At 47.8% G+C, this 27,621-nt stretch overlaps 1 protein-coding gene and 1 pseudogene across 1 annotated transcript in view; both read left to right on the top strand.

The window, feature by feature from the left end:
- LOC100957026 overlaps positions 1 to 862 on the top strand; it is a 4,994-nt pseudogene extending 4,132 nt beyond the window's left edge.
- A 3,460-nt stretch (positions 863 to 4,322) lies between these two features.
- EPHX2 (epoxide hydrolase 2) overlaps positions 4,323 to 27,621 on the top strand; it is a 40,121-nt gene continuing 16,822 nt past the window's right edge. The window contains exons 1-11 of the mRNA XM_003793941.3: positions 4,323 to 4,423; positions 9,215 to 9,299; positions 11,300 to 11,459; positions 12,615 to 12,805; positions 14,951 to 15,073; positions 16,816 to 16,890; positions 19,871 to 19,966; positions 20,459 to 20,537; positions 21,538 to 21,572; positions 23,631 to 23,657; positions 26,090 to 26,175. Coding sequence (XP_003793989.1) covers positions 4,323 to 4,423; positions 9,215 to 9,299; positions 11,300 to 11,459; positions 12,615 to 12,805; positions 14,951 to 15,073; positions 16,816 to 16,890; positions 19,871 to 19,966; positions 20,459 to 20,537; positions 21,538 to 21,572; positions 23,631 to 23,657; positions 26,090 to 26,175 — 1,058 coding nt within the window. The remainder of the gene's footprint in view (positions 4,424 to 9,214; positions 9,300 to 11,299; positions 11,460 to 12,614; positions 12,806 to 14,950; positions 15,074 to 16,815; positions 16,891 to 19,870; positions 19,967 to 20,458; positions 20,538 to 21,537; positions 21,573 to 23,630; positions 23,658 to 26,089; positions 26,176 to 27,621) is intronic.

Raw genomic sequence — 27,621 nt, 5'->3', positions numbered from 1 at the left:
GCTACTTGGGAGGCTGAGGCAAGAGAATTGCTTGAGCCCGAGGGTTTGAGGTTGCTGTGAGCTATGATGCCACAGCACTCTACTGAGGGTGACTAAGTGAGACTCGGTCTTAGAAGAAAAAAAAAGGGCAGAGGCGGGTTCCTCAGGGGAGAATAAGAGGAAGAGAGAATAGAAGAAAGGCTGGGGGCTCAGTGCCCACAGCTCAGTGGTTAGGGCACTGTCCACATACACCGAAGCTGGCAGGTTCAACCCCAGGCTGAGCCTACTAAATGACAATGACAACAGCAACAACAACAAAAAAAAGCCGGGTGTTGTGGTGGGTGCCTATAGTTTCAGCTAATAGGGAGACTGAGGCAGGAGAATCACTGAAGCCCAAGAGTTTGAGGTTGCCGTGAGCTATGATGACATGACACTCTACCAAGGGGGACATACTGTCTCAAAAAAAAAAAAAGAAGAAGAAGAAGAAGAAGAGGGACTGAGGAGCTGGTGGATTTTGCTGATAATGAATCCAAGTTCCAGAAAGCACAGTAGAAAACGTTCAGGGTCGGTGAAGAGTGCTGATTCTCTGATATCAGCAGAGAATGTATTTGATAACAGGATATTAGTGAGGGCCCTGGGGGCTTGGAGAAACAAGCTTGGAAAACAAGCAGGATAAGGGCTGCCACCAAAATCATGCAGCAAACCGGAGCGTCCACTGCTGTGGTTGGACGCTCAGGGCTGTGGGGCCTGCACCGACCGTGCCAGCCAGCCAGAGACCCTGCCTGCCACTGCTGCCCGTGAAACTGCTGACTAGGACCCTTTCCTACCTTGTTCCCTCACCTGCTCCGTGGTACAGTCCGGGCTGGTGCACCTGACTGGCTGAGTCCAGCTCTGGGCAGCCTAGGAAAGTGAGCACATGGCAATTTCAGATTTTAAAGTCAAAGTGGCTCATCCGTCCTTCTACCAAGATTCATAAGGTGTGGCGGGGTTCTTGTTTACAACCACAGAATCTCCTCTCTGTCATATAAGCAGAAAGGGGCTTATTACAGGACTCGGGGTTCATGATAGGATATTAATAACTCACAATTCTTCAGGGAAGACAGGAGAAGTAGCTTTGGAAATTGTGTAGTCAAGAACACCACAATGACAGCAGACAATGCCTCAATGGAATTTTAACAAAGCCGCCACTGGACCTCTCTATGGGTACCAGTGTACCAGGTGCCCTCGAGACCATCCCAGCATCCCCAGAAAAACCAGATGCCAATGTTTTTGCCTCATGAAGGAAAGTTCCCGGTCACACACCTTCTCTTCAGGTTGCACACGCCCAAGGCCAAAGCTCTGGCAAGTATGTAAGTCAGCAGAGCCCCTGCACTCGACAGCGTTAAAGGGGCCTGGGAAACATGGTTGGCATAGTCTGTTTTACATTGCTGTAAAGCAACTACTCGAGACTGGGCAATTCATAACAAAAGAGTTTATTTGGCTCACGCTTCTCCATCCCACACAAGCATGGCCCTAGCACCTGCTTTGGGGGAGGGCTTCAGGGAGCTTCCAATCCAAGCAGATGTGAAGGGGAACGGGTGAGTCACATGGTGAGAGCAGGAGCAAGAGAAGTGGGGGGGCACAACCAGCTCCTGTGTGAACCAGTAACGTGAGAACTCACCCATTACTGAAGAAAGGACAGCAACACATTCACAAGGGACCCTCCCAAGGACCCAAACATCTCCTACCAGGCCCCACCGCCAACACTAGAGATCAGATTTTAACACGTGATTTGGAGAAGTCAAACATCCCAACCACATCAGTGGTGGCTGTGGATGCTTCTGTGCACGGGAGGCTTCAAAACGTGAGAACTATCAACATGGAAGATGTTCCAAGGAAGTTCTGTGTCTCTGAATGACAGACGTCTGCTACAGGGTGGAATTTTCCATGTGTGGGAAGTGTTTATCGATGTGGGGCCCCTGAAAACCACAAATAAGAAAGATGACAAGTAGCCAACACAAATATTGCCAATCTTCTTCCTCTCATTGTTCAATGAAACAAATACATTGTTTCCCTAAAAGGAAAGATCCTCGATGGCCCTTATTTTTGTGTCTTTTATTTACTGATTAATCCCAAGTGCCTAGAACAGTGTCCGGCACATAAGAAGTTCCTGATATGTGTTTGTTGAATGAATTAAAGAAACTCCTTTGATGCACTAAAAAAAAAAAAAAAAAAGCTGCTAGTAGAATGGAGGTTTATAAAACTGCCAGAGTCAACTTGAACTTGATTCAAATGTCGACAGCAGGGAGAAGCAGCAACATAAACTCCTCTCTCAACCCTTAGGAGTTAAACAGAATTTTTAAAATAGGGTCGGGAAAGCACAGCCTAGCAGGAGATGGGGAAAACATAAAATGGTAAGAAATCCAGGCTAACACCTGATGAGGTCAACTAGAAATACATTAGAAATTCAGTGATTGACATTAGGCATAATTTACGAATTATCATCACTGCATCAGCCATGTTTTATGATTTCATGGCATCTCCTAAAACATATTTCATAAATATTAAAATTAGCAGACATAGGGGGCAGGCTTCGCATTTCCAAAAGACCTCTAGTTCTGATACCCACCTAAGTAAGCTTGTATCTCCCAGGGGAAGTGTGACCCATGGATAAACAACAGAGCACAGTAAAATGCAATAGAGATCATTAATCTGTGCTTAAGCAATTCAGCCAGAAAGTTTTGTAACTTACAAGGTATTATAAGTTAACTGCTCCTGAATAAGTAAAAGGTCCATGTGATGGCTTAATTGAAAAGAAAAGTGGACTCTCATATTTCTGAGTTTCTTATTTTCCTTCTCAAAAGGAGAATTATAAAACTCAGTTCTGTAGGTGCGTCCTTCTTTCCTCTGTTGCTTTTATAAACGTATTTATGTATTCATAAACAATGCCAGGACAGATGCAGAATTCAGATGCAGGCAACAGGAATCACTGTAGCTATTTTGAAAAGAAAGGGATTTAAGACAGGAGATTAGGAGCCTACAAAATCTCTGAAGGGAATGGAGGAGTGAGCTCCAGGCTGATCCTTTAGCAAGGACTCCCAGAAAAACACCACCATGCAACTAAAAGCTACAACCTCTGTCCCAGGCACCTGGCCATCACGTGTGATGGTGTGTACCTGTGGTCCTGAGTGGGAAAAAACTGTATGAGGAAGAAACATCCCCCCTCCACTGCACTCCAGCCTGGGCAACACAGCAAGACCCTGTCTCAAACAAAAAAAAAAAGGAAGAGGGTCTGTATTGTCTGGAGCCACGCTCTCAGCAAGATGGAGCATGAGGCAAAAGTATAATTTTTAAACTCCTGGAGCAACCCTGCGAAGGCGTAAGGGCTCCAACATCCCTTATATAAGGACTCCCAATCAAAGTTTTAGTTTTTCTAGGAACATAGGAGTAAATGAGCCAATAGTGTGGAAATCAGCGATTAAATACAAACCTCAAACATTTTTAGGCAGCATAGCTATCATGAGTAGATTGTACAAAGGGAAAATAATAGCCCAAATCTATTTCTTCCAAGACGCATTCCACAAGAGATTGGAATTAAAGTGTTCTGCACTGGCACACCATACCGGGGAGCATTGTATTTTATTTTTAAAACACACTTTGCCTCGGCAAGAGAAGAGCATTGCCGGAGGAGCTGTCAGGATAGCCAAGGATCTGTGAACAGGTGTCCTGAGACCAGAACAACTGGAAAGCAAAGCTATTCGTTTGCTGGATATGCCAACCAAAGCAAATATAGAAGGCTGCAAATACTGGGTGAAAAGAATTTGACAACTAACACACACACACACTTGCTCTCTCCTAAAGGGTTCTGGCTTCCTCTCAGGCCTCCCTCTTGGAAAGAGGGCCTGTCCAGGGGTGGTGAAAATCTGGTAAGCCCCCTTCCAGTGGTCAGCCTGTCAGGCAGGGCTCCACCTCTTCAAGTAGTCCCGAGGGAGCGTGCAGGGGGAGATGAGGTAGGAGACTGGAGACTTTCCTCTGAAACGATGGAGGGCGTCGCACTCAGAGGTGGGATTCTAGCTACGGGTCCCCGCCCCGGAGGCCGCGAAAATGGAAAAGGAGCAGCAGCGTGAGGAGGTGAAGCCGGGGGCAGGACACCGCTCTGGAGCCCGCCAGCGCCAAGGGGAGGGAACAGGGGCGGGGAGAAGGCGGGGCTGGGAGTGGAGGCGGGGCCTGAGCCGGTCGGGGACAGGGGGCGGGGAGGGGCGGGGTCAGGGCGTGGCCAAACCCGGGGCGCTGGCAGGGCAGGGTCTGGCTGGGCTCCGACGGGGCCCTTGGTGTCCCGGTAGGAGGCTGCTATCCAGGCCGCCATGTCGCTGCGTGTGGCCGTATTCGACCTAGACGGGGTGCTGGCGCTGCCCGGGGTGGCCGGCGCCCTCGGCCGCACCGAGGAGACCCTGGCGCTGCCCAGGTAAGGGGACCCGGGCTGCTGCTCGCGGCCGGTCCGTGCCTCAGTCCAGCCTTTCTGGACTTCAGCCCTGGTCGGATTGCTTCAGGGAGAGTGGCCTTTGAACCATTAAAATAATTACCTGGCCCTAAAACGCTAGTGTATGTAAGTAGATTAGTGCTCGGTCGTTAAACTTTGCCAAGGACTCCAAAATTGCCCTCTGGCTGGAACTTCTCCAAAAGTGAGAGGAATTACTCAGCTGAGCTATCTGCTACCCGTTGGTTCTAAGAACTTGCCTCTGAAAGACCTGCGCTGAGATTTAGAAGCAAGTTGTGTCTGAGGTGTGGGTTGCAGGTTCAGTTAATACGATAGCAAAGTACAGAAACAGTCCAAAGCTCTATCACTGGGAAATGGGAAACCATCCACCAATAAATGTGATGTTCAGGACGAGATTTCAGTGACATCAGAAAATATCTGTTGACTCAGCACCTGTGGCTCAAGCAGCTAAGGCTCCAGCCACATACACCTAACGTGGTGGGTTCGAATCCAGCCCCGGCTGCCAAACAACAATGATGACTGTAACCAAAAAAATAGCTCGGCGTTGGGCCGGGCGCCTGTGGTCCCAGCTACTTGGGAGGCAGAGGCAGGAGAATCGCTTGAGCCCAGGAGTTGGAGATTGCTGTGAGCTGTGATGCCACAGCACTCTACCCAGGGGGACAGCTTGAGGCTCTGTCTCAAAAAAAAAAAAAGATAAAAGAAAATATCTGTTATAATACATGTAAAAAAAAAAACCCACCAGAATGTAAAACCATTTATACAATTATGGTTTCAATTATGGAAAAAAGCTACATGTAGAAAAATGGCGGGAAGAAATATATCAAAATAACCCTGGGTTATTAATTTGAGGTGGGATTATGAATGATTTTCTTTATTGTTCTACTGATTTTGTGTTTTCCAACTTTTAAACTTACTAACATGTTACTCCTACAATCAGAAGGGAGGGAGGCATAGTTGCTTAAGAAGTTAAAAAGGAAAATGGCCCAGGCACCATGGTTCACATCTGTAATCTCAGCAGTTTGCAAGTATAAAAATTGAGGCTCAAAAAAAAAATTGAGACTCATGGTTGGAGGATCTCTTGAGGCCAGGAGTTTCAGACCAGCCTGAGCACCCATAAAAATCCTATCTCTAAAAAAACATTAAAAAAAAAAAAGTCAAGTATGACAGTATATGCCTATAGTTCTAGCTACTAAGAAAGCTGAAGCAGGAGGATCACTTGAGCCTGGGAGTTTGAGGTTATGGTGAGCAATGAGGGTGCTACCACACTCAACCTGGGCAACAGAGTGAGATCCTGTCTTAAAAGAAGAGAGGACAGGGGAGGGGAGGGGAGGGAGGAGACGCCGACACCACCCAAGATACAAGAGAAAGAGCAAATTCTAAAGAACTGGCAAGATTAAGAAGCAGAGTGGGGCAGCGCCTGTGGCTCAGTGGGCTCAAAGTTCCATGCAGAGGGCAATTTTGGAGTCCTTGGCAAAGTTTAACGACCAAGCACTAATCTACTTACATACAGTAGCGTTTTAGGGCCAGGTAATTATTTTAATGATTCAAAGGGAACTCTCCCTAAAGCAATCTGAAACCAGGGCTGAATATACCACCAGCCCCATATACTGAGGGTGGCGGGTTCAAACCTGACCCTGGCCAAACTGCAACCAAAAAATAGCCAGGCATTGTGGAAGGCACCTGTAGTCCCAGCTAATCGGGAGGCTGAGGCAAGAGAATTGCCTAAGCCCAGGAGTTGGAGGTTGCTATGAGCTGTGTAACGCCACAGCACTCTACCGAGGGTGATAAAGTGAGACTGTCTCTACAAAAAAAATTTTAAAAAAGAAGCCAAGTGGAAGCTTTGCATTCTGAGAGTTCTGCGTCATCTAAGGAATTCTAGAATTCTTATGACACCAAGACTAGCAGGGGTTTTTAGCCTAAGCTCAAGCAATCCCCCCACCTTGGCTTCCCAGAGTGCTAGGATTACAGGTGTGCCCAGCCACACACAGTGTTTTATCTGAGGAGTCTGAGAGCCTCTTCAAATGATCAGGAAATTTTTTTGGTGTTTTTTGATTTTACAAATCAATTTGCAAATTTAAAATGGGACAGCAGTCACATCTCCTGTCTTGCTTGAGCTAAATAATTACCTCTGGAAGCCACTTGCTCTGCGGTTTCCAGATGACTCCAACTAGCCATTAAATGCAACATCCTGGACCCTCTAACTTTATGTTTCAACTATGGCTAGCCAGTCACTGATCAATGTTGTCTCTGTAAACCAGTAAGAATTCCTGTCAGACAACTTTGAATCAGCCCACTCACTCCTTGTTCCCCTTTGCCTTGAAAAATCTGCTTGTGAAAGAGGAACCCTCCCCACAGCAACTTGGAAGTGTGTCCCCAACTTTGCCCCAAATCAACTGTCAATATTAATATTAATCTTGGCTTGGGTTCTTCCTTTAGATCAAGAAAACGGATCTTATCTTTGGGCTCATAATTTTAATTCCTTTACCAGTTTACTTTTTTTTTTTTTTTTTTGTGGTTTTTGGCTGGGGCTGGATTTGACTCCGCCACCTCCAGCATATGGGGCTGGTGCCCTACTCCTTTGAGCCACAGGCACCACCATCAGTTTATGTCTTATTCATGGGAATTTTCTGTGTCTTTTGATTTTACAAATCAATTTACAATTTTTATTTCCTGTAATAGCCATTTTACTGTTTGCCGCCTTTATTCCGCGCCCTTAAAATTTGGAATTCATGTTTTTTAAGAATGTTACTATAATTTTTTTTTTTCTTTTTTGGCTGGGGCTGGGTTTGAACCTGCCACCTCCGGCATATGGGGCTGGCACCCTACTCCTTTGAGCCACAGGCACTGCCCTATAAATTACTTTCTTTGCTAATGGCTGCCTGCTGTCAATTTATAGATGCAGTTGAATCTCCTTCCTATGTAGTATGTTATTTCCCCAGTTCCTCTTCTTTGATTACCCCGCATTCTCCAGGCATTAAAAAAAAAATGATATTCCCTTTGTTTTTCTGCCTCATCATTCAATCTGCCATACTTATTTGTCTACACAAATAAGTTGTTCACCTCTCTTATTCTCCGGTGAACTCCCTACGAGTGCCTTGCACACCTAAGGGGCTCAATGAAAGGCTACATGTTGAATTATGTATTGCTTCCTAACACTGGGAAGCAGCGGCCAAAGGGCTTTTGGAGGGGTTAGAAATGTTTTAAAACTAGAACTTGTGATGTTTGCACAACTATCGATTTACTACACATCATTGGATACTTTTGAAATGCATGCATTTGATGCTACGTAATTGTCTTACTCTGTTTTCTGCTGCTGATAACACAATACCTGAAACTAGATCATTTATAAAGAAAAGGAATTTATTTCTTGCAGTTATGAAGGCTGAGAAGCCCACGGCTGAGGGGCTATGTCTGCGGAGGGGCTTCTTGCTGGTCAGGTGCCCCGTGGGGTCTCAAGGCAGATGTGATGAGAGGACTGAGTATGCCGGCTTGCGTCCCTCCTCTTCGTATGAAGCCCCCAATCCCACTCTATGACAATCCGTTAATCCTTGAACCCATTAATCCATGAACGGATTCATCCATTTCTGAAGTCAAAGCCCTCATGACTCAATCACCTCTTAAAGGCCCTGCCTCTCAATTACTGAGGATTAAGCTTCAACCTGCGCTCTGGAGGGGATAAACATGCAGACAGTAACAGTTACACCCTTAATGAAGCTTTAACAACAGCGACAAAAAACTGAGGGCAGAGGGGAAGCAAAGCTATTCCTTATGCTGAGAAGCTGAACAAGGCCTCAGATATTAAGTACACATGTATGTCTTTTCATATTTGGTCCAGAGTTCACCATGGTGACCTACAAGAGGGCCATTGATAATAGGCACTTGACTATTACCAGAAACAAAACTCCCAGGAATTTGTTCTTTGACTCAGACGTGTAATTTTAACTGGCTTGCCAATTCCAGTCAATAGGCACTATGGTGTAAAAGTTATTTTCTCCACCGTTCTGGAGGCTGGAAGTCCAAGATCAAGGGGTCAGCAGGGTTGGTTCCTTCCAAGGCCTCTCTCCTTGCATGGCAGAGGGCTGCTTCTCCTTGTGTCATCCCTTTATGTCTTTCTCTGTCCCCAGCTCCTCTATAAGGACACCAGTCATATTGGATCTACCCATATAGCCTCATTCAATCTAATTACTTCTTAAGAACACTAATTCCAAATAGAGTCACATTTGGAGGCACCAAAGTTTAGAACTTCAGTGTACAAATTCCAGGAGGAGGAAACAATTCAGCCCATACGCACAGAAAACTACAAAATTAGTAGATAAGATTAAGGTAAAATAGAAACTGTATATGCAGTATCCAAACCAGAAAAAAAAAATAATTCATTGCTTTTGAAGAATATGAACTAAAGAAAAAAATCCTTTGGGACAAAGCCTTAGGAACAGGGGCCAAGGACAGCGATGACTCCATGGCCAGCTGTGGCTCTGTCCCTTAATTGATAAAGCAGGGTAGCCCTCCAGATGAGTCTCTCCCATGAGCTGCTGCTCCTTTGAGTGTATTTATCATTCAGTTCATGGCCATATCTCCTCAGCAGGGTGGCTACTTGCAGGCAAAGAATCCCAACGTGAGCTGTTTTTGCATTTTCCAGTTCCTGGTAGCATGCCTTTTCAGTGGGAACTTCTCAGGGAATATAAAGTGTCTGTCCCCACATGCTGCTGTGATGAAGTCATTAGAATGTCCGTGATGTTGTTTCTTTGTGTCTTCCAGAGGCTTTCTGAATGAAGCTTTCCAGAAAGGAGGCCCCAATGGTCCCAGTGCCCGCCTCATGAGAGGAGAGATCACATTTTCCCAGGTGAGGGAAACAGATCCCCGTGGGTTGGCATTCTCTGCCTACATGCCCACCTTCCGCACTGACTGGAAGCTTGCTGAGGGCAGGACCTCACCTTCTTCACTCATTCCCCACTCCTCCTGCCGAAGCTTGATTTGTCTTTACAAAAATCTTATCTTGGGAAAGAATGCCATCTTCTCACTTTTCACACATGTACACTACGCAGACAAAAAAGTGGACACAGTGTACAGCTTGGTGAATTTTCACAAACTGAAAATACTCATATCACTAGCACCCATATCAAGAAATAAAACATTCCCAGCCCTGTGGGCAGCCAGGTATCCCCCCTGTGGACACTACCCCTCCAAGAGAATCATCATGCTGACTTCTAACCTAATAGATGGCTTTTGCTTGTTTTGTACTTTATACAAATGGAATTACGTAGATGAGCTCTTATGTCTGGCATCTTTTGCTCACCATTATACATGTGAGATTCCTAGATGTTATAGCACGCAGTTGTAAAATCATGTCATTCTCATTGCTGCATGGATTCTCTTGCATGAATATATCCCAATCTATTCATTCTGCTACTGTTGGGTGTTTGGGTACTTTTCAGTTTAGGACTATTACAAACAATGCTGCCACAATAATGTGTGTATACCCCAGTCTGTTCTGCTGTTAGTGAGTATCTTAGTTTGTTAGGCTGCATCTTAGTCAGCTTGGGCTGCTATAACCAGGATATCATAAACTGGGTCACTTAAACAACAAACATTTCTCACAATCTGGAGGCTATAAAGTCCAAGATCAAGGCACTGGCAAGTCCAGTGTGTGCTAAAGGCTCTCTTCATTTCCACCTCCTTGCTGTGTCCTCCCTCAGCATAAAGCAGAAAGAGAGAGGGAGAGAGAGAGAAAGCTAAGGGCACTAATACCATTCATGGGGGCTCCACCCTCATGACCCAATTACCTCCCAAAGGCCCATCACACTGTGGCTTAGAATTTCAGCATGTGAATTTGGGGGCAGACACAAACACTCAGGCTGTAGCAGACTGCCATAACAAACACAACAGACTGAGTGGCTTAAACAAATTTCTCACGGTTCTGGAAGCTGGGGATCTCAGACCACAGCGTCAGCAGGGCTGGTTTCTCCTGAGGCCTCTCTCCTTGGCTTGTGGACGGCTGTCCCCGCTGCATCCTCACAGGTCTTCCCTCTTGGCATGTCTGTGTCTTAGTCTCCTCTTTTATGAGGACACCAGCTATATTGGATTAGGATCCATCTTAATGACTTCATTTTACCCTAAAGACATCTTTAAAGGCCATCTCTCCAATATAGTCATATCCTGAAATACGAGGACATCAACATATGAATTTTGATGGGAAACAGTTCAGCTGATAATAGTGGGGATTTGAGTAGTTTCCAGGGTGGGGCTTGCTGTGGTCTGGAAGTTTGTGTCCCCCTCCCAAAATTCCTACGTTCAAATTCTAACCCCAATTGTGGCGAAATTAAGAAATAGGGCCTTTAGGAAGTAGGCCATGAAGGTGGAGCCCTCATGAATGTCATTAGGGCCCTTATAAAAGAAATCCGAGAGAGCTAGCTGGTCCCTTCCACCAGGTGAGGATGATGAGATGGCACCATCTCTGAATCAGACGCTGAATCTGCAGGCGTCTTTATCTTGGAGTTCCCACACTCCAGCCCTGTGAGCAATAATTCCCGTTGTTTATGAGCTATCCAGTCTCCAGTATTTTGTTACAGAAGCCCAAACAGACTAAGAGAGGGCTCAGTGGGGCTATGACAGTGTATAAATATAGCACAGTCTGCTGTCGATAGGCACTGGAGTAATTTCCTATTTGGGATTCCTAAGAATACTGCGGCTATGAACATTTTTGTTCACGTCGTTTGGGGAATACATGTCAGCATCTCCAGTGGGTGTGTGTCCAGGAGTAGAATTGCTTGGTTACAGGAAGTGCACTTGTTAGGATTTCATTTCTGAATGGTTGTACCAATTGTATCATCATTTCTCTGACAGTGGGTGCCGCTCATGGAAGAAAACTGCAAGGAACACTCCAAGGACTCTGGAATTCACCTCCCTGAGAATTTCTCTGTCAATCAAATCTTTGGCAAGGCAACGTTAGCAAGAAAGATCAACCACCCCATGCTCCGAGCAGCTCTTGCTCTTAGAAAGAAGGGTAAGGGTCTGATACTGGCCACCCTGGCTCAAAAACACAGAATCTGCCGGAGGGTTAGGTCAGAATCCAACCAGGTGTGTTTTGAGATAGACCCTAGATCTTTTGGGCCTTGATAGAAAGCTGTTCTTAAAACTTGACCCCCAAGCAAGCTTTATCAAATGACAAAAGACTTATTAGAAGAGTGGGGAAATGGCAGAATTTTATCTAATGAAAGGATTTTTACCAAAGGCTGCCTTATGAGCAAAATTCTCTTCTTCCTTGGCACTAACTTGATTGACCCAACCTTCTGTCATAAAGATTAAAAAACAAAGCCTTTTAAGCAACTGTGACTTTCTCACCCTCTGGGTATCAGCTGTGAGCTGGCAGACATAGGCTCAGAGGATGTCACATGGCCTAAGACACAAGATGACGTACATCACAGGTGTTTTCAGGTCAGTGGCTCTGGTTCAGAGGCACACTTGAAACCATCCTGCTTCCATATTGGTAGACTCACCTGGCATAGCTAAGCCATCCCACATCCATAATTCCCCTCTCATAGGACATGAGAAGAAAACCAGTGTCAACCCACCTGAGTCTTGTTTCCAACACGGTCTGGTCCTCACCCTTGCTGGTTAGGCAGACAAAGCCAGAGGAGAATGCCATCTCTACTAATGTTTCTCTAGTTCTGAGATGTCTAGTTTAGCCAAAGCAGGTGTTTTGAAATATAATTGAACAGAGTTTGCAGTAGCATAGACAAGAAGGAACATGGGACCTGCGCTGTGTGGCCCTGGGCAGCTTGTAACTTATCTAAGCTTTATTTGGCTCAGCTGTAAGCATGGGATAGTGGGATCTGTCCTGTCCTCTGAAAGGTGGCAAGTGTCAAATGAGCTGACAAGGGTGGCAAGTGTCAAAACTCACACATCAGCTGGGCCTACAGCCATAAGGAGGAAGGGGTGGCAGCGTCTCCATCTGGGCTTCTGAAAACTCTTAATGAACCCAGCTCACTCTCATGTCTGTGTCAGGAGGTGCTTATGGGTAAAGATGGTTCTTTCCCCCTGAGTCAGTTGAGAGCTAGGAAAAAGGATATTGATGTAAGTGACCACTGGGGCCCCTGTGGGGCACCTGGAGCATCCCAAGGTCAAGTTCAGGTCCGTTCACTGGTGACTTTTCTTGCAGGATTTACAACCTGTATCCTCACCAACAACTGGCTGGACGACCGAGCTGAGAGACACAGCCTGGCCCACCTGATGTGCGAGCTGAGGCCGAAGTTTGATTTCCTAATAGAGTCCTGTCGGATCAGAATGGCCAAGCCTGACCCTCAGATCTACAAGTTTGTCCTGGACACCCTGAAGGCCAGCCCCAACGAGGTACGTAGATACTTCCTTCTAGGGAAGAAGAACATTCCAGACATATTGCAACCAAAGAAAACTTGAGGAGTGAATCGGGGGGTACACGTGGGGATCCCCGCAGGATTGTTTTAGGTCTACTTCTCCCAGACCAGACCTTTTCCTAAAGGACTCTCATTCATCCTTCTACAATGTTCTACCAGAGGTGGGCATCTGTCCCCTTACAGGACTTTGGTCAAAGCAGACATCATCAAAAGCTGTTAAGCCAGATGCCTCGGTTTCCCTATGAAGAAATCAGGACCCTGGGAGGCCTTCCCAGGGCCACAAGGCTAGTCAGGATCACCCAGGAAAGGGCGAGAGAGGGGTGGGCCCTGGTTCTGCCGAGTCTCCTACCAGGTACCCCATGCCCCGAAGCCTATCTTTACACTGGTTCCAGAGATGGCCTTCCCTTAAGCTCTGTTCTCATCCTGTCTCCGTGCTCTAATCTTCAAAAGGTGGTTGGACCAGGATTAAATCTCCTCCCCTTTCATTTTTGACCCTCCCCTGCTGGCCCTGCCTCCCCCACAAGCTGATCAGAACAAACCTTGGGCTCTACCCTTGGGATCCACGAGGAGCTCCATCCCAGGACCACCCAGTTCCCCTCACGGGCTTTGCTCCTGCCCCGCCCCACTCCCAGAGTCTACACAGGGCAGTGCTTGGAGTCCAAGCTTCTTCAGGGATGGCACGGGCTCTCCCCGTCTAGCTTTGGGGTTGGATGAACTACTTAGGGTTCTAGGTCAGCCTTGTCCAAAGCTGTAAATAAATGGTCCCATGCTTTCTTCTGTAACTCCCAGGATCTTTTTTTTCTTTATTTCTTTCGAAATTTAAATCCTTGATCATTTAAAACCTATTTGGGGGCAAGACCCTTTTTTCCTCCAAACTGTTAACCAGTTAATCCCATTTTTTAAATCTTCTTCTTCTCTAATTGGGCATCTTTGACACCTTTATTAGAAACTGCTTCCCGTTTGAATATGAGTCTATTTCAAGACCCCTTTTCTATTTTGTGGATATGTCTATATCTTTTTTAGTATCAAACTCTTCTATTGAAGCTTCATAGTTTGTTTTATTCTCTGCCCTCATTCTAGTTCTTTTCTAGACATGATTTTTTTTTTTTTTTTGAGACAGAGCCTCAAGTTGTCACCCTGGGTAAAGTGCTGTGGCATCACAGCTCACAGCAACCTCTAACTCCTGGGCTCAAGGGATTCTCCTGCCTCTGCCTCCCAAGTAGTTGGGATTACAGGCACCTGCCACAACGCCTGGCTATTTTTTGGTTGTAGCTGTCATTGTTGTTTGTCGGCCCCAGGCTGGAGTGGAACCCGCCAGCTCAGGTATATGTAGCTGCTTGAGCCACAGGCGCCGAGCCACTAGACATGATTTTTTGTCTATTCACTCCTGCTGATTTTCCTGGATGAATTTTAATGTCATTTAGACAAGAGTTTATCCTCTCCTAACCTTCGTGGTGTTTCAGAACTGCCTGAAACCAATGGTGTATGTGGGACATATTTATCTGTCTTTTCTTATGTATGCTTATCTAATTAAATGCTTTTAATTTTAAAGAATAAATGGTTATGGCCAGGCACAGTGGCTCATGCCTACAATCCTAGCACTCTGGGAGGTGGAGGCAGGTGGATGCTTGAGTCACGGGTTAAAGACCAGCTTGAGCCAAAGCGAGACCCTGTCTCTACCAAAAATACAAAAAACTGAGGCAAGAGGATTGCTTGCGCCCAAGAGTTGGAGGTTGCTGTGAGCTATGATGTCACCATGGCATTCTACGCAGGGCGACAGCTTGAGACTCTAAAAAAAAAAGAGTAAATGGTTACCTTGAAAGAAACAGAATTTTTAATCTCCTTATTATAAAATAATAATTTGGGGTGGCACCTGCAGCTCAAAGGAGTAGGGCACAGGCCCCATATACCGGAGGTGGTAGGTTTAAACCCAACCCTTGCCAAAAAAAAAAAAAAAAAAAGGAACCAAAAAATATAATAACAACAATAATAATAATAATTTGTAATTGCAAATTTATAAAATAATGGGCAATTTAATATGGTCCTTTCTGGTGATCTGCCTCACGCAGAGTATTTCTTTGGTTGATGTGATGCTACTGTCCCCCTGCTGTTTTGGGTTCAGGTTGTATTCTTAGATGACATCGGGGCTAATCTGAAGCCAGCCCGGGACATGGGAATGGTCACCATCCTCGTCCGTGACACTGACACGGCCCTGAGAGAACTGGAGAGAGTGACTGGGACGCAGGTAACTGTGCCTCTGAGTGAGCAGCTCCCCACACTCACCTGCAGTTTCTGTGCGCAGCAGAGAAGACCGTGAGCAGAGAAGCCAGTGTCCGTGGAGGTCATTGTTCTGTGCATGACTCCAGGCACCTCTGGATAGGGTCAGTCCCTTACTGTGCAGTCAGCACTGTGTCCTTGAAGAACATCCTGTTTCTTTCTGGGCAGCCAGAGCACAGGGAAATGGATATTCCTAGAGCAAGAATTTGTACTGGCCTTGGTGTCAGAGTCAGGGGGACATTCAAAGACCCTGACCTTGCTTCCCAGAGTAAATGCTGAGTTTTTTTCTAAGAAGCATAGCCCCTACCTGGGCTGGCCAGGCAGCCAGGCACTCGGGTACAACCATTCAGCGCCACCCTGCTGGCAGTGAGAGGAGGGTGGGACACCTTTCATGAGGTCCAAGGCTTGTGGAGTTTCGCCTGCCCCCCAGGTCTGAGGCTCCCCAGGTTTGGGGTTGTCTTAAGATTGGCAACCTCATTGAGTCCACAGGTTTCCATGCTGGGCAGCACCCTGGTCCCGTCAGCACAGTGGAGTGGAGGCAGGAGAGTGCCAGCTAAGCCCAAAAGGCTACACAGCCATTGACTCAGAGGAAAGTGTGTTAGTTGGTTTGGGCCACCAGAGCAAAGTTCCACCAATCGTGTGGCTTCCACCACACAAGTGTTTCTTTCTTAGAGTCCTGGAGGCTAGAGGTCCCAGATCAGTGAGGCCTCTCTCCTGGGCATGTGGATGTCTGTCCCTTCCCATGTCCTCACTCATCCTCCCTGTGCCTGTTTCCTCAATTGGATTATGGCCCACCCTTGTGATCTCATTTTACCTTAATTATCTCTGTAGAGGGCCCACCCTTGTGATCTCGTTTTACCTTAATTATCTCTGTAGAGGGCCCACCCATCTCCAAATATAGCAGTCCCACTCTGAGGGGACTGCTAGCAGCTTCAACATGTGAATGGGGGGGGGGGCAGTGGACACAGCTCAGCCTGTAACAAGCTCAGCTCACTTTTTGTCTTTAAGAAATAAATAAAAAGGAACATTTAATGACTCCACAGCCTCAAAGCATCTTGCCCAAGTTCTATTTGTTTGTCCTTCTTCAAGCCTAGAAGTCTCAACAGAGAAGAGAAGGAGATAGATGTGAGGTCAGGATGCCCACATGCTTGTCCCCCTGGCTGGGTTTGTCCCCTCCTCATGTCTGAGCCACAGATATCTGTCCTCTCAGATTGGGAAAGTAAACCCAATCAATGACCCACCTCTGTTCTCTTTGGGAGACAGATTCTCAAGGATTTAGAACAAGTGATTTTTGCTTCCTGCTGTGGAAAGTTCAGTTGACAGTGGCCAGGGCCTTCACTTCATGAGGTCACTGGGGGAACCGGGTTGATGAAGGCCCCATCATCTCCTATGGGAGGTTGCAGGGTCCCACCATACACCCACCGGGAGATGGGGAAAATGCAGAGAATCGCTGGGGTTGGGGGTTAGGGGGCCAGGCCCTCTGCGTTCTGTCGGCCAAAACCCAGTCATGGGACTCCAAAAATGGGAAGGAAGGCGGGGAATGGAGTTTGGCTGTGCCCAACACAAGGGGAGAGGGGCTGGCCCTCACTAGTAGGCTCAGGAGAGACGGTGAAGGTGACCTCCCAGCAGGTGAAGTCCCTGCTGCCGCCAGTCCTCGGGGGCGTTGGAGGGAGGCCGCTGCTTCTCTCACTGCACCTTTTCTACTTTCAGCTGCTCAGCACTGAGGTCCCTCTGCCCATCCCCTGCAATCCAAGTGACATGAGCCACGGCTACGTGACAATAAAGGTGAGCTCTCTCTCTAGGTGGCTGCAGGCTCTCTAACCAAGTCACCCAGAATGACCATCAGTGTGACATTTGCTAAATATTAAGTGTAGTTGAACACCCACTATTTATAAGGAAATAGTAACAGTACCTCCTCCCACAAGTCTCACATCTCAGGAATCAATAGAAGACATGGACCTCACATCAAGTTATGAAAAGCGGTGGGACCAATGTGGCCCCGCCCCACCTGACAACAGGCCTGGGGGCCTTGCCTAGCCTGGTGCCAACGCACATGCCCATCTGGCCTGTGTTTCAGGAGGACCTGTTTCCACCCTCAGGTGTATGTCGAGCATGTCCTCTGTGTCAGGTGCAGTGACGAACACGGCAGACCTGTCCTCGAGGAGCTGCACTGGGGATAAAGAGAGGGAAAGATCATTAATGCCCCATGATGGGGGCTGTAGCAAGGCCAAGGTCACCTGCGGAGGCCCCGTTTCTGACCTGCCTGGGAGAGCTCCTCTGCCTGCTGGCCCAGAGCCCAGCTTTGGACTCTCTCAAGGGTCACTCAACATCTGCCTTCATGTGTCATTTGCCCCACTTGAATGAGAAGGGAGCTAAGGCTATGGGTCAGCTCTAGAGAGAAATAAGGACAGACAGTGGCTCTGGAGCCAGGCAGACTCTGTGATTCCTGGCATTGCCACTTAACTGAGTTTGCAGCCTTGGGCAAGTGTGAGCCTCTGTACCCACAGCTCTGTAAGGAGATGGCAGTAATGTGTTCCCACATGGCTCCCGTAAGGGTTAGGTGCAATGTTGCACTATGTAGACCTCATAGTACCCCACAGGGCTGATGGCCTGTGCATTGGCCTGGAAGCCTTTCTGCCCTGGAGCAGAAACTCACAGATGTTTACTGGGCATCTGCTCTTTGCTGGGCACACAGAAGAACACCCAGAAGCATGGAGTGCCTTCCACGCCCCAGAGATTTCACAGTAATTGTGGCTACAGCACAGGCTGAGTCTCCTGCTGGACAGCTGAGCCCAGAAGTGCTCTCGATGGTCTTGCTCTGTGATGGGGGGTGGGGGCCAGGGCCCTAAGCACACAGTGCACATCCCAGGGCAGTGTGATCAGGATAGTAAGAAAGGGCTTTTCTGAAAGCTACTGTGGTCTCTTCTGTAACACTGAGCACTCCTGAGAGGCCGAATGTTTACTGAGGTCACTTCAGATCTTGTCTCTATCGTAGCAAAGGGGTGTGGAGGGGCATTTTTCCCGGGGCTGGGAGCTGGGTTGTGACCTGTAATCTTCACCACAGTGGACAGGGTTATTCTCACAATCATCCGGAGGTTGGTGTATCCAGCCAGCTTCAAGAGAGTCCTTATTTGACCCAGCAGGGGTGTGATCAGAAACGCATTGCTGGCCCTCCACCCCATCCCAAATATTAAGAGCTGAGGCAGTGAAATGGGGGCGGGAGGAGGGGGACAGCTGAGCCAGGCTCTCGGTGCCAGTGTGCCGAGTTCTGCTGCACCCTGACGAAGCCAGCACTCGGTTGGTAATAGATCTTTCTCATGTTCTGGCTTTACAGACATTTTCTTTAACATATCAAAACAGGAGGGTAGGAAAGTATTATACGTGTGTGCACGACTCGGCGCCTTTGGGTCGACATTCGTGTTAGAGGCAAAGCCAATGGTCTATCAGCCGCAAACCTGGAAACATTTTTTTCCAGGGTGAGGAGGATAGAATTCTAAAGTTAATTTTGCGGAGTGCTAAAGGGAAGACTATGGAACAACTTCTGACAAACAGACTGCAGTCCGTGAGAGGACTTGCAAAATGCTGTTTTATTGAGCAAAAAAAACTTGCTGTAAACTCACAAAGGAAACTTTCAGCACTGGGCACAGCTCGGAGTCATCTGAGATACAGCCAAGTGGGGCTGTTCCCAGTGAATTTGTCTACCGTGACCCTGGACATGCCCGGGCATTTCCATTAGAATGGTGAGCCCTGCCAATCCCTGCCACACTCATCACCCCTGAAAGGACTGCAGGTGTAGCAAAGCTTGAACACATTTCAGGTTTAAGAAGTAAAAGGCACTTACTGGAATACTCATGGCCTTCTGCACCTTACCTGACTATTATGCTTTGCACAAAACCAGCCTCCAGTTTAAACTCTTGAGAATACACCGGGACAGCACTAGAAACTATGAGAGCATGAAGGCATTGTATGGAGGAAGGCCAGGCTGTTTTGTTTTTGTTTTTGTTTTTTTCCAACATCACAACCTTCTCTTCAGGCTTCTCAGGAGAGTGGCCTGTTTTATTGTGCAGTTGGGCCAGTGTCTCTCCTCAGCCATCTTCATCAGAAGTTGGGGTCTTGGCCAGGCGCAATGGCTCACTCCTGTAATCCTAGCACTCTGTGAGGCTGAGGTAGGTGGATTGCTTGAGCTTATGAGTTCAAGACCAGCCTGAGCAAGAGTGAGACCCCTGTCTCTACTAAAAATAGAAAAACTGAGGCAAGAGGATCACTTGAGCCCAAGAGTTTGAGGTTGCTGTGAGTTATGATGCCAGGGCACTCTACTGAGGGTGATAAGTGAAACTCTGTCTCAAAAAGAAAAGGTCAGCCAAGGGCAGTGGCTCACGCCTGTAATCCTAACATTCTGGGCAGCTGAGATAGGTAGATTGCTTGAGCTCAGGAGTTTGAGACCAGCCTGAGCAAGAGAAAGACCCCATCACTAATAAAAATAGAAAAACTAGTGGGTACCTGTAGACCCAGCTACTCCGGAGGCTGAGGCAAGAGTGTCACTTGAACCCAAGAGTTTGAGGTTGCTGTGAATGATGCCACAGCACTCTACCCAGGGTGACAGAGTGAGACTCTGTAAAAATAAAATAAAATAAAAGTTGGGAATTTTAGCTGAGAGAGTTGGGTCAGGTGAGATCCTACAACCAACTGAGATGGTCAGTGGCCATCTGCAGACGTGGTGCCCAGTTCAGCTCAGCTTCCGCCTGCCCCCTTCTCTCTTCCACAGCCTGGAGTCCATCTGCATTTCGTGGAGCTGGGCTCTGGCCCTGCTGTGTGCCTCTGCCATGGATTTCCTGAGAGCTGGTTCTCTTGGAGGTACCAGGTAAAGAAAACCAGGGAAGGTGTGCCCCACGGGGGGAGAGGTGGGGAGGGGAGGTCTAGATGGTACAGCCCAGTCTAGAATATCACGAAGAAGCTGAAACCTGACACTGAAGCATTATCTCTAAACTATGACCACGATGGTTCTAGATCTCAGGGCTGTCCTGGACCTTGAGGTACCTTTGCAGATAAGAAGAGGGCAGATTTCTTCAAGACAGGCTATGCCACCTGCTGGGATATCTTTGTAGCAACTGCAGAAATTTACATGCACTTTGCTGGGAAAGCTGCTCTTTTAGATTTATGCAGTGCACAAACCCTACCACCATCCATGGTAGCCCTATCCAGGGGGGCTTGTTCTAGCCCCATGTGAAGGTAGCAGGTAGTGCCATGTGGGAATCTGAGCCGTTTTAGGAACAGAGGGGCAGAGGGAAGCAAGGAGGGAGTGTCCCCCAAGGACCGATGAGACAACACTATCCCTAAATCGTTTATCTTCCAGATCCCTGCTCTGGCCCAGGCAGGTTACCGGGTTCTAGCTGTGGACATGAAAGGCTATGGAGAGTCATCTGCCCCTCCTGGTGGGTTAGCTGTCTTGTAGCTGTCCTGTGTCGGTCACACCTCTAACTATCCGAGCTCTCTACCCCACTATGCTTCCTTCCCCTGTGGGCAGCCCTTTAATGGGATCTGGCCTCACCCCTCTACTGTCCTGCAGTGTCCTGTGTTGGTACATTTAGTCCTCAGATGTCCCTACCCCCATACTCTCAGTGGATACAGAAACCCCAAATGCCTGTCCCTGAGGGAATCTACTGCTAGTCATGGGGAAGTAGGGAGGGGACACACCACCCATCTCCAGAACTATGTTCACCTTAAAGAATTAAGTCTGTGCTCATTAAATAATAACTCCTAGCTCTCCCTCCCCCACCCTCATTCTCCCTCCATGATCTGATTCCTACAGACCATAAGTAGCTTCACACAGTCATTGTCCCTGTATGTCTGGGTTAATTCATTTGGGGGTCAGCTAAGGGCTTCTGTTTCTTTAAATGTACTTATTGAAATGTTTAATTTTATTCACACATACTGCCATTTTCTCTGAATTCTCTAGCCATAACTTAGCAACATAATTTAATATTCAAACTAGAACACTGTTAAAAGCAAAAGAAGCACTGTTAGTAATACACATAACTGAGAATATCCTGGACAAACAGACCTATGATCTTACTCTAATTATAACCTTTTTTTTTTGTGAGACAGAGTCTCACTTTGTCGCCCTTGGTAGAGTGCCATGGCATCATAGCTCACAGCATCCTCAAACTCTTGGGCTCAAGTGATCCTCTTGCCTCAGTGTCCCTAGTAGCTGGGACTACAGGTGCCCGCCACAACATCTGGCTATTTTTAGAGACAGGGTCTCACTCTGGCTCAGGCTGGTCTCGAACCTGTAAGCTCAGGCAATCCACCCGCCTTGGCCTCCCACGTGTTGAGATTATAAGCATGAGCCACCATGCCCAGCCTGCGTTTCATTTCTTTTGCTGGCATATTTAAATCATGTGTATTAACTATGTTTTTTATTTTTAATTACAGAAATAGAAGAATATTGCATGGAAGTGTTATGTAAGGTAAGAAAGCACTGGAGTAACATCTGTAACATCTTTTCCATTCTGAGTTTTTTTTTTTTTTTTTTGGTAGTTTCTGGCCGGGGCTGGGTTTGAACCCACCAGCTCCAGCATACAGGGCCGGCGCCCTACTCCTCTGAGCCACAGGCGCCGCCCCACCATTCTGAATTTTTCATCAACATAAGCCTGAAGCTCAGGTATCCATTCAAATCCTAAGGAACCATCATTTCATAGCATTTGACTATAGATTCTTACTGAAGAATAGACAATATTTTCAAATAATTGTCAACAAGTATGAAGCATTGACTGTGTGTCAATTGACAGAAGAGGAAACTGAGTCACAAAGAAGTTAAAGTAATCGCCCGAGGTGGTAGAGCCTGTAGTTCTGTACTATCTTGTGTCTCCATTCTGAGAATCTAAGAAACCTCTTTATTTCAGTAACAGTGTTGTTGACCAGACCTAGGGAGTTAGTGTGTGGACTGTGACAAGGATGGACTTCCTGTCCTAAGACAGGGGTGGGCACCACCAGGGAGAGGGGACCCTCACCATGGAGCATGCAGGGGAGGCCAGACCCAGGTGAGGAGAGAACACCACTCAAACCTCCAATGGGCTTGAGGGCAGGGCAGAGGCTGGAAGGGGCCCAGAGGAGGAAACCCCCTCTGTGTTGACCAGCACACTGGCACAGCTGCTAGTGACACTAGAATCACAAGAGTTCCCATCTCAGAGTGACAGGCCCAGTGGAACTCTCTTTTATGTGTCCCCCAGCCCCATGCACTAGCTGTGACCTCTCAGAAGCTGAACACACTACAAGCTTCATTTCTGGTCAGGCCTGCCCCTTGTTCCCCAGCTCCCAGTCTTGGCCTCTTGTGCTCTGAGGGTCCTGGTCATAATTGTGTCCCCGAGAGTCCTGCCAAAGTCACTTGTGACTGTGTGGCCCACCTCTTCCTACTTCTGTCCATAAACCAGGATATAACTCTGATTACTTGTGTCAAAATCTATTCTCGAGACAGATAACATTGGGTCATTTAAGAAAACTGCTTTCCAAAAGAATGTCTTTTTACCCAAAACAAACAAGATAAAGTGTGATGCTCCTTTCCTCCTGTTCTACCCCGTAAGAATCATTAGTATGTCCATAGCTGGGTATTTACTCAAGAGAATTGAGGGCTCATGTCTACAAAAAATATATGAATATTCATAGCAGCACTGTTCATAGTGGCCAAAAAGTGGAGAGAACCCCATGTCCATGAGAGGCTCGGTGCCCGTAGCACACGAATAAAGAAGATGTAGTCTGTCCACAGGGTGAAGTATTACTCAGCCAGGAGGGGGTGGGAAGTCCTGGTGCTTGCCTCGGTGTGACTGGACTTTGAGGACATGATGCTCAGCAGAAGAAGCCAGTGTCTGTCAGTGGTGGGAGCACGTTGTCCTGGGCGCAGGGCAGTGTCCCTAGTGATGCTGGGGCAACACGGGTGAGCTCTGCAGGGCACTTGTCTCCCCTCGTACTCTGGAAAGAGGCTGGGTTGCCGTCTTACAGGGTCCTGGCCCAGTGAGGGATGCAGACTGACATACACAGAACAATTCACTATGTGCACTGGCGTCTGCCGGCTCACTGAGAGGATGTGGGAAAGACAGGGACACCTCCAAGGACGCAGGAGCCAGCTCAGGCCACCATAACAAAGTGCCGCAGACTGGGCAGCTTCAACAACAGACATTTACTTTTGCAGAGTTCTGGAGTCTAAGACTGAGGTGTCAGCAGGGCCAGTTCCCCCTGAGACCTCTCTCCTTGGCTTGTGGATGGCCCCTACTCCCTGGCGTCCTCACATGGCCACCCCTCTGTGCATCTGTGTCCTAATTTCTTCTTCTAAAGACTACGGGGCCCACCCATTGGACCCCATTTTACCTCAATCACCTCTTTAAACACCCTGTCTTCAAATACAGTCAACATCTGAGGTACAGGAGTTAGGACGTCAATGTAGGAGTGTGGGGGGGCACAATTCAGCCCATCGCCAAGGCTGAGGTGAGTGTGTACAATTTCTGATTGTGTGTGTCTGTTTTCTTTCCTAGGAGATGGTAACCTTTCTGGATAAGTTGGTAAGTCATTATTTTGAACTGATCTCTTTGGAGAAGTCTGTTTGGGCCTCAGTGGCAAGAAAAAAGTCCAAGACTTTGGGGATGTCAGCTGCTGGTGCCTGGAGCAGAGATCCATGGACGTGAAGAGTGGTTGAGGATGTACAGGGAGAGTCACAAAGAGCAAGATGAAAAGAACAAAGAATGTGTGGAAAACAAGCTTTTTGTTTGTTTGTATTTTAATGAAAAGTGAGTTCTAGGGAATGAGAACAGAGATCTTTGCTGTCTTAAAGCCAGGGAGCAAATTCCTGGGTATCAGGTAGAGGAAGTTGGGAAATATCCTGTAGAATAATATTAATATATCCCAACTTTTAAAAAACTTACATCCTTCTGACACATCTAAAACCTAGTGCCTTCATGTGACGTTGTCAGATGTCTCAAACTCAGTAATACAAAAGGAAGACCAATCCACAGTGGTGATTTGACAACATGCTTTTGCAAAGCACATTTAGTTGGCCGAGACTCTATTTTATTACACCCTTCTCTCCACAAATTAAGTCTGGGCGGAATGAACTAAGGGAGGAAGGGCTCAGCAGGGCGGTGGCAGTGAAGGGGTAAAGAAGAGAGGACCACAGAGCAGTGGGACTTAGAGCTTCTTAACTGGGTGTGCAAGTCAGTGGAGGTCTGAGAGGACTGACCTCCAGTTCCTCAGGCACTGTAGGAGATGAGGAGGTGGGGGTGTCAAGGTCCCAACCCTCTGCAGAGTCTCAGCTCCACAGTTAGGTTTGGAACTTTTGCGTGTGATGAGGACAGGTGCTGTGGCCCAGAGTAGCCACTCACTCCTGATTCTGTGTGCCCTTCAGAAGAATGTGTCTTACTCAGATTTTTTTTTTTTTTTTGAGACAGAATCTTACTATGCCGCATTTGGTAGAGTGCTATGGCATCACAGCTCACAGCAACCTCAAACTCTTGGGCTTCAGTGATTCTCTTGCCTCAGCCTCCCGAGTAGCTGGGACTACAGGTGCCCGCCACAATGCCCGGCTATTTTGTGGTTGTTGTTGTTGTCGTTGTTGGTTAGCTGGCCCCTGGGATGGGTTTGAACCCGCCACCTTTGGTATATGTGGCTGGCGCCGTAACCCTGTGCTACGTGCGCTGAGCCTCTTATTCAGATTGTTGAGAAGTGACTGTGGTTGCTGCTAGTGGTGTCGGTGTCCACCCCTAAGCCAGTTGTTACTGGGACCCCCAGGAAGGAGATTGGGAAAACTACAAATGAGATGGTCACCCACCAGCTGCAGGCGGAGATGGAAGCCATGGGAGCAGCAGAGTCTGGGAAAGTGTCCCTGGAGGAGGGAGAGGTGGGAGAGGATGTGGAATATTCCAGAGTCTGGCAAGCACAGCGCCTCCGAAGCTGAAAGGGGAGGGAGTTTCAAAGGAAAGGACTGATGGTGCAAAACAGTCAGAAAGGAGCGGACCCAGGAGAAAAACATGCACCTGCTATTGGTGATGTGGCCTTAAGGTATTGGCCTTGAAGGGGAAGGTAGCACAGAGGACAAAGCCCAGTGGTAGCCACTGGATTGTGGCTCCGTATCTGTGCAGCCTTGGGCAGGTTGCCCAACTACGGAGGACCATCATCCCCCTTGTAATATGGGTACTAAAGGTTGCTGGAGAGACTCCACCTGGTAGATGTAAACACCTAGCACCATTCCTGGAGCAAGGTGTTCATGTGCCATGTGATGGCATTTTGATCAACAATGGGCCACGAGTACAACAGTGGTCCCTAAAATTATGATGCTGGACGGTGTCTATGTTTAGATGCACAAATGCTCCTGTGTTCCAGCTTTCTAGACCCCTCATTCAGCACAGTAGAATCTCGGGCAGGTTTGTAGTCTGGGAGCAGCAGGTTACGGCACACACCCAACGTGTGTGTGGAGCAGCGATGCCATCTGGGCATGAGTAAGGACAGGCCACGATGTTGCCCAGAATGTCCCTGTCATGAAGTGACACACGAGACTGTAGGCACTTAACGAAGGGGACCTGAGAGAGGAAAGTGCAGGCGAAAAGAGATTACAGACACTTTGGGACTTTTAGTGGTTAATTAAGGAGGGAGCTCCCAAAAGAGTGGGAGGCAAAAATCAAAGCCATTTAATAAACGATGTACATGGACACATGAGGATAAGTTATCCTTCTTTTACGAGGGAGAAAAAAGTGAAACAAGATTTTATTTGTGGGAAGATAGGGAGAAGGAGCCCATGGCCTCCTAAGAATGCTAATGAGGCCAGCTGTTTGGGCTGAGGGTCAGGATTGGTGGGAGGGTGGCCTTGAAGGGACGTTCTGAGCAGCCTTCATATTGGGGGGCTGGCTGAGGGCTGGGCCTCTCGGGACCACTGGCCTTTGGGCCCTTTGCACCCCACTCCAGCCATCTGCCCGTGTTCAGTTTCCTTCTTCTCCCTCCCCAGGGCCTGGCGCAGGCTGTGTTCATCGGCCACGACTGGGGAGGCATGCTGGTGTGGAACATGGCTCTCTTCTACCCCGAGAGAGTGAGGTAATGAGGCCCCGAGCAGCAAGAATGTGGGTGAGACTGGGCTTTCATTCCCGGGAGAATTGTGCCGATCTCGACTCCCAGAACACTTCTGGAAAAGTTACTGTAAATAAGTGGGTGACCTGGGAAGGCGACGATCCCTTAGCTCTTTAGTGCTTATGGACACAAGCCCCAGGAGGCCTAATGAGCTCAAGTCCAAGGAAGCAACAGCTGTTCCAGTTATAGGCAGTGGGTAAAATAACTTGGGGCCGGAGTGGCCGGTGGGATCGCAGAGGAGTCATGGCTGACCTTGAGGGGTGTGGGTGAGGCAGCAGGGCTAGTCAAGTTTGTAGAGATAAGCCCCAGGAGAGACTTCAGCCCTGGAGGGGAAGTCACTTCTGCCCCAACCTGGCTATGTGACGGATCACTCCACTTCTTAGCCCGTGGCTTGCTCAACCACAGAGGTGATGGGAGCTCCTACCCAGCTGGCCTGCGTGGCCATGCTCCGCCTGAGCTGGTCAGCAGCAGTTACAGCCTGTCTGACCTCCCGCTTCAGCCTCAGGTCTCAGCCAGTTAAATAAACATCATCACATTTCCCTCCAGTAATCTATGTAGTTACTTGTATTTGGCTAAGTTCATAAGATCAGAATTGTCAGGGAACTTGGTTCAGCTTCACTCCCGGCTCAAATGGTAGGATTATATCAAAGACGGAAAAGAATTGAACGGCCAAAATAGTTTTAAAGTCTACACGTCACTATTCTGCAAATCTCTCTAGCTTCTGTCTTTCTCTATGTCCTCTATCTCTCTTTCAAAGTAGAAATAAGAACTCAGTTCTTAAGACTCGGGTTCACCAAAAAGTTTTTCCACAGACTGCACTCCCTCCGTGCCACTTGAATAAGCCAAGGGAAGTGTAGCAACAAGCTGGGTTCACCCTCAAATCCATCCCTCCTTTACTTTCTTTCTTTCTTTTTTTTTTTTTAAGACAGAGCCTCAAGTTATCGCCCTGGTTAGAGTGCCATGACGTCACAGCTCACAGCAACTGCCATCTCCTGGGCTTAAGCGATTCTCTTGCCTCAGCCTCCCAAGTAGCTGGGACTACACAATGCCCCGCTGTTTTTTGGTTGTAGTTGTCATTGTTTCGCAGGCCCAAGCTGGATTCAAACCTGCCAGTGTATGTGACTGGCGCCTTAGTCGCTGAGCTACAGGCACTACTTGTTTTTTTCTTTTTTCTTTTTTTTGAGACAGAGTCTCACTGTGTCACCCTCTGTAGAGCGCTGTGGCATCACAGCTCACAGCAACCTCAGACTCTTGGGCTTTAGCAATTCTCTTGCCTCTGCCTCCCAAGTAGCTGGGACTACAGGCACCCACCACACCTGGCTATTTTTTGGTTGCAGTTGTCATTGCTGTTTGCCAGGCCCAGCCTGGGCTCAAACCCACCAGTTGGTGTTTGTGGCCAGCGCCCTGCTCACT

The sequence above is a fragment of the Otolemur garnettii genome, unplaced genomic scaffold, assembly GCF_000181295.1.
Source record: "Otolemur garnettii isolate 467f Iridium unplaced genomic scaffold, OtoGar3 scaffold00074, whole genome shotgun sequence".
NCBI lineage: Eukaryota > Metazoa > Chordata > Mammalia > Primates > Galagidae > Otolemur > Otolemur garnettii.
Note: the sequence above shows the minus strand (reverse complement) of the source record. Positions and strands in the feature narration are given on the sequence as shown.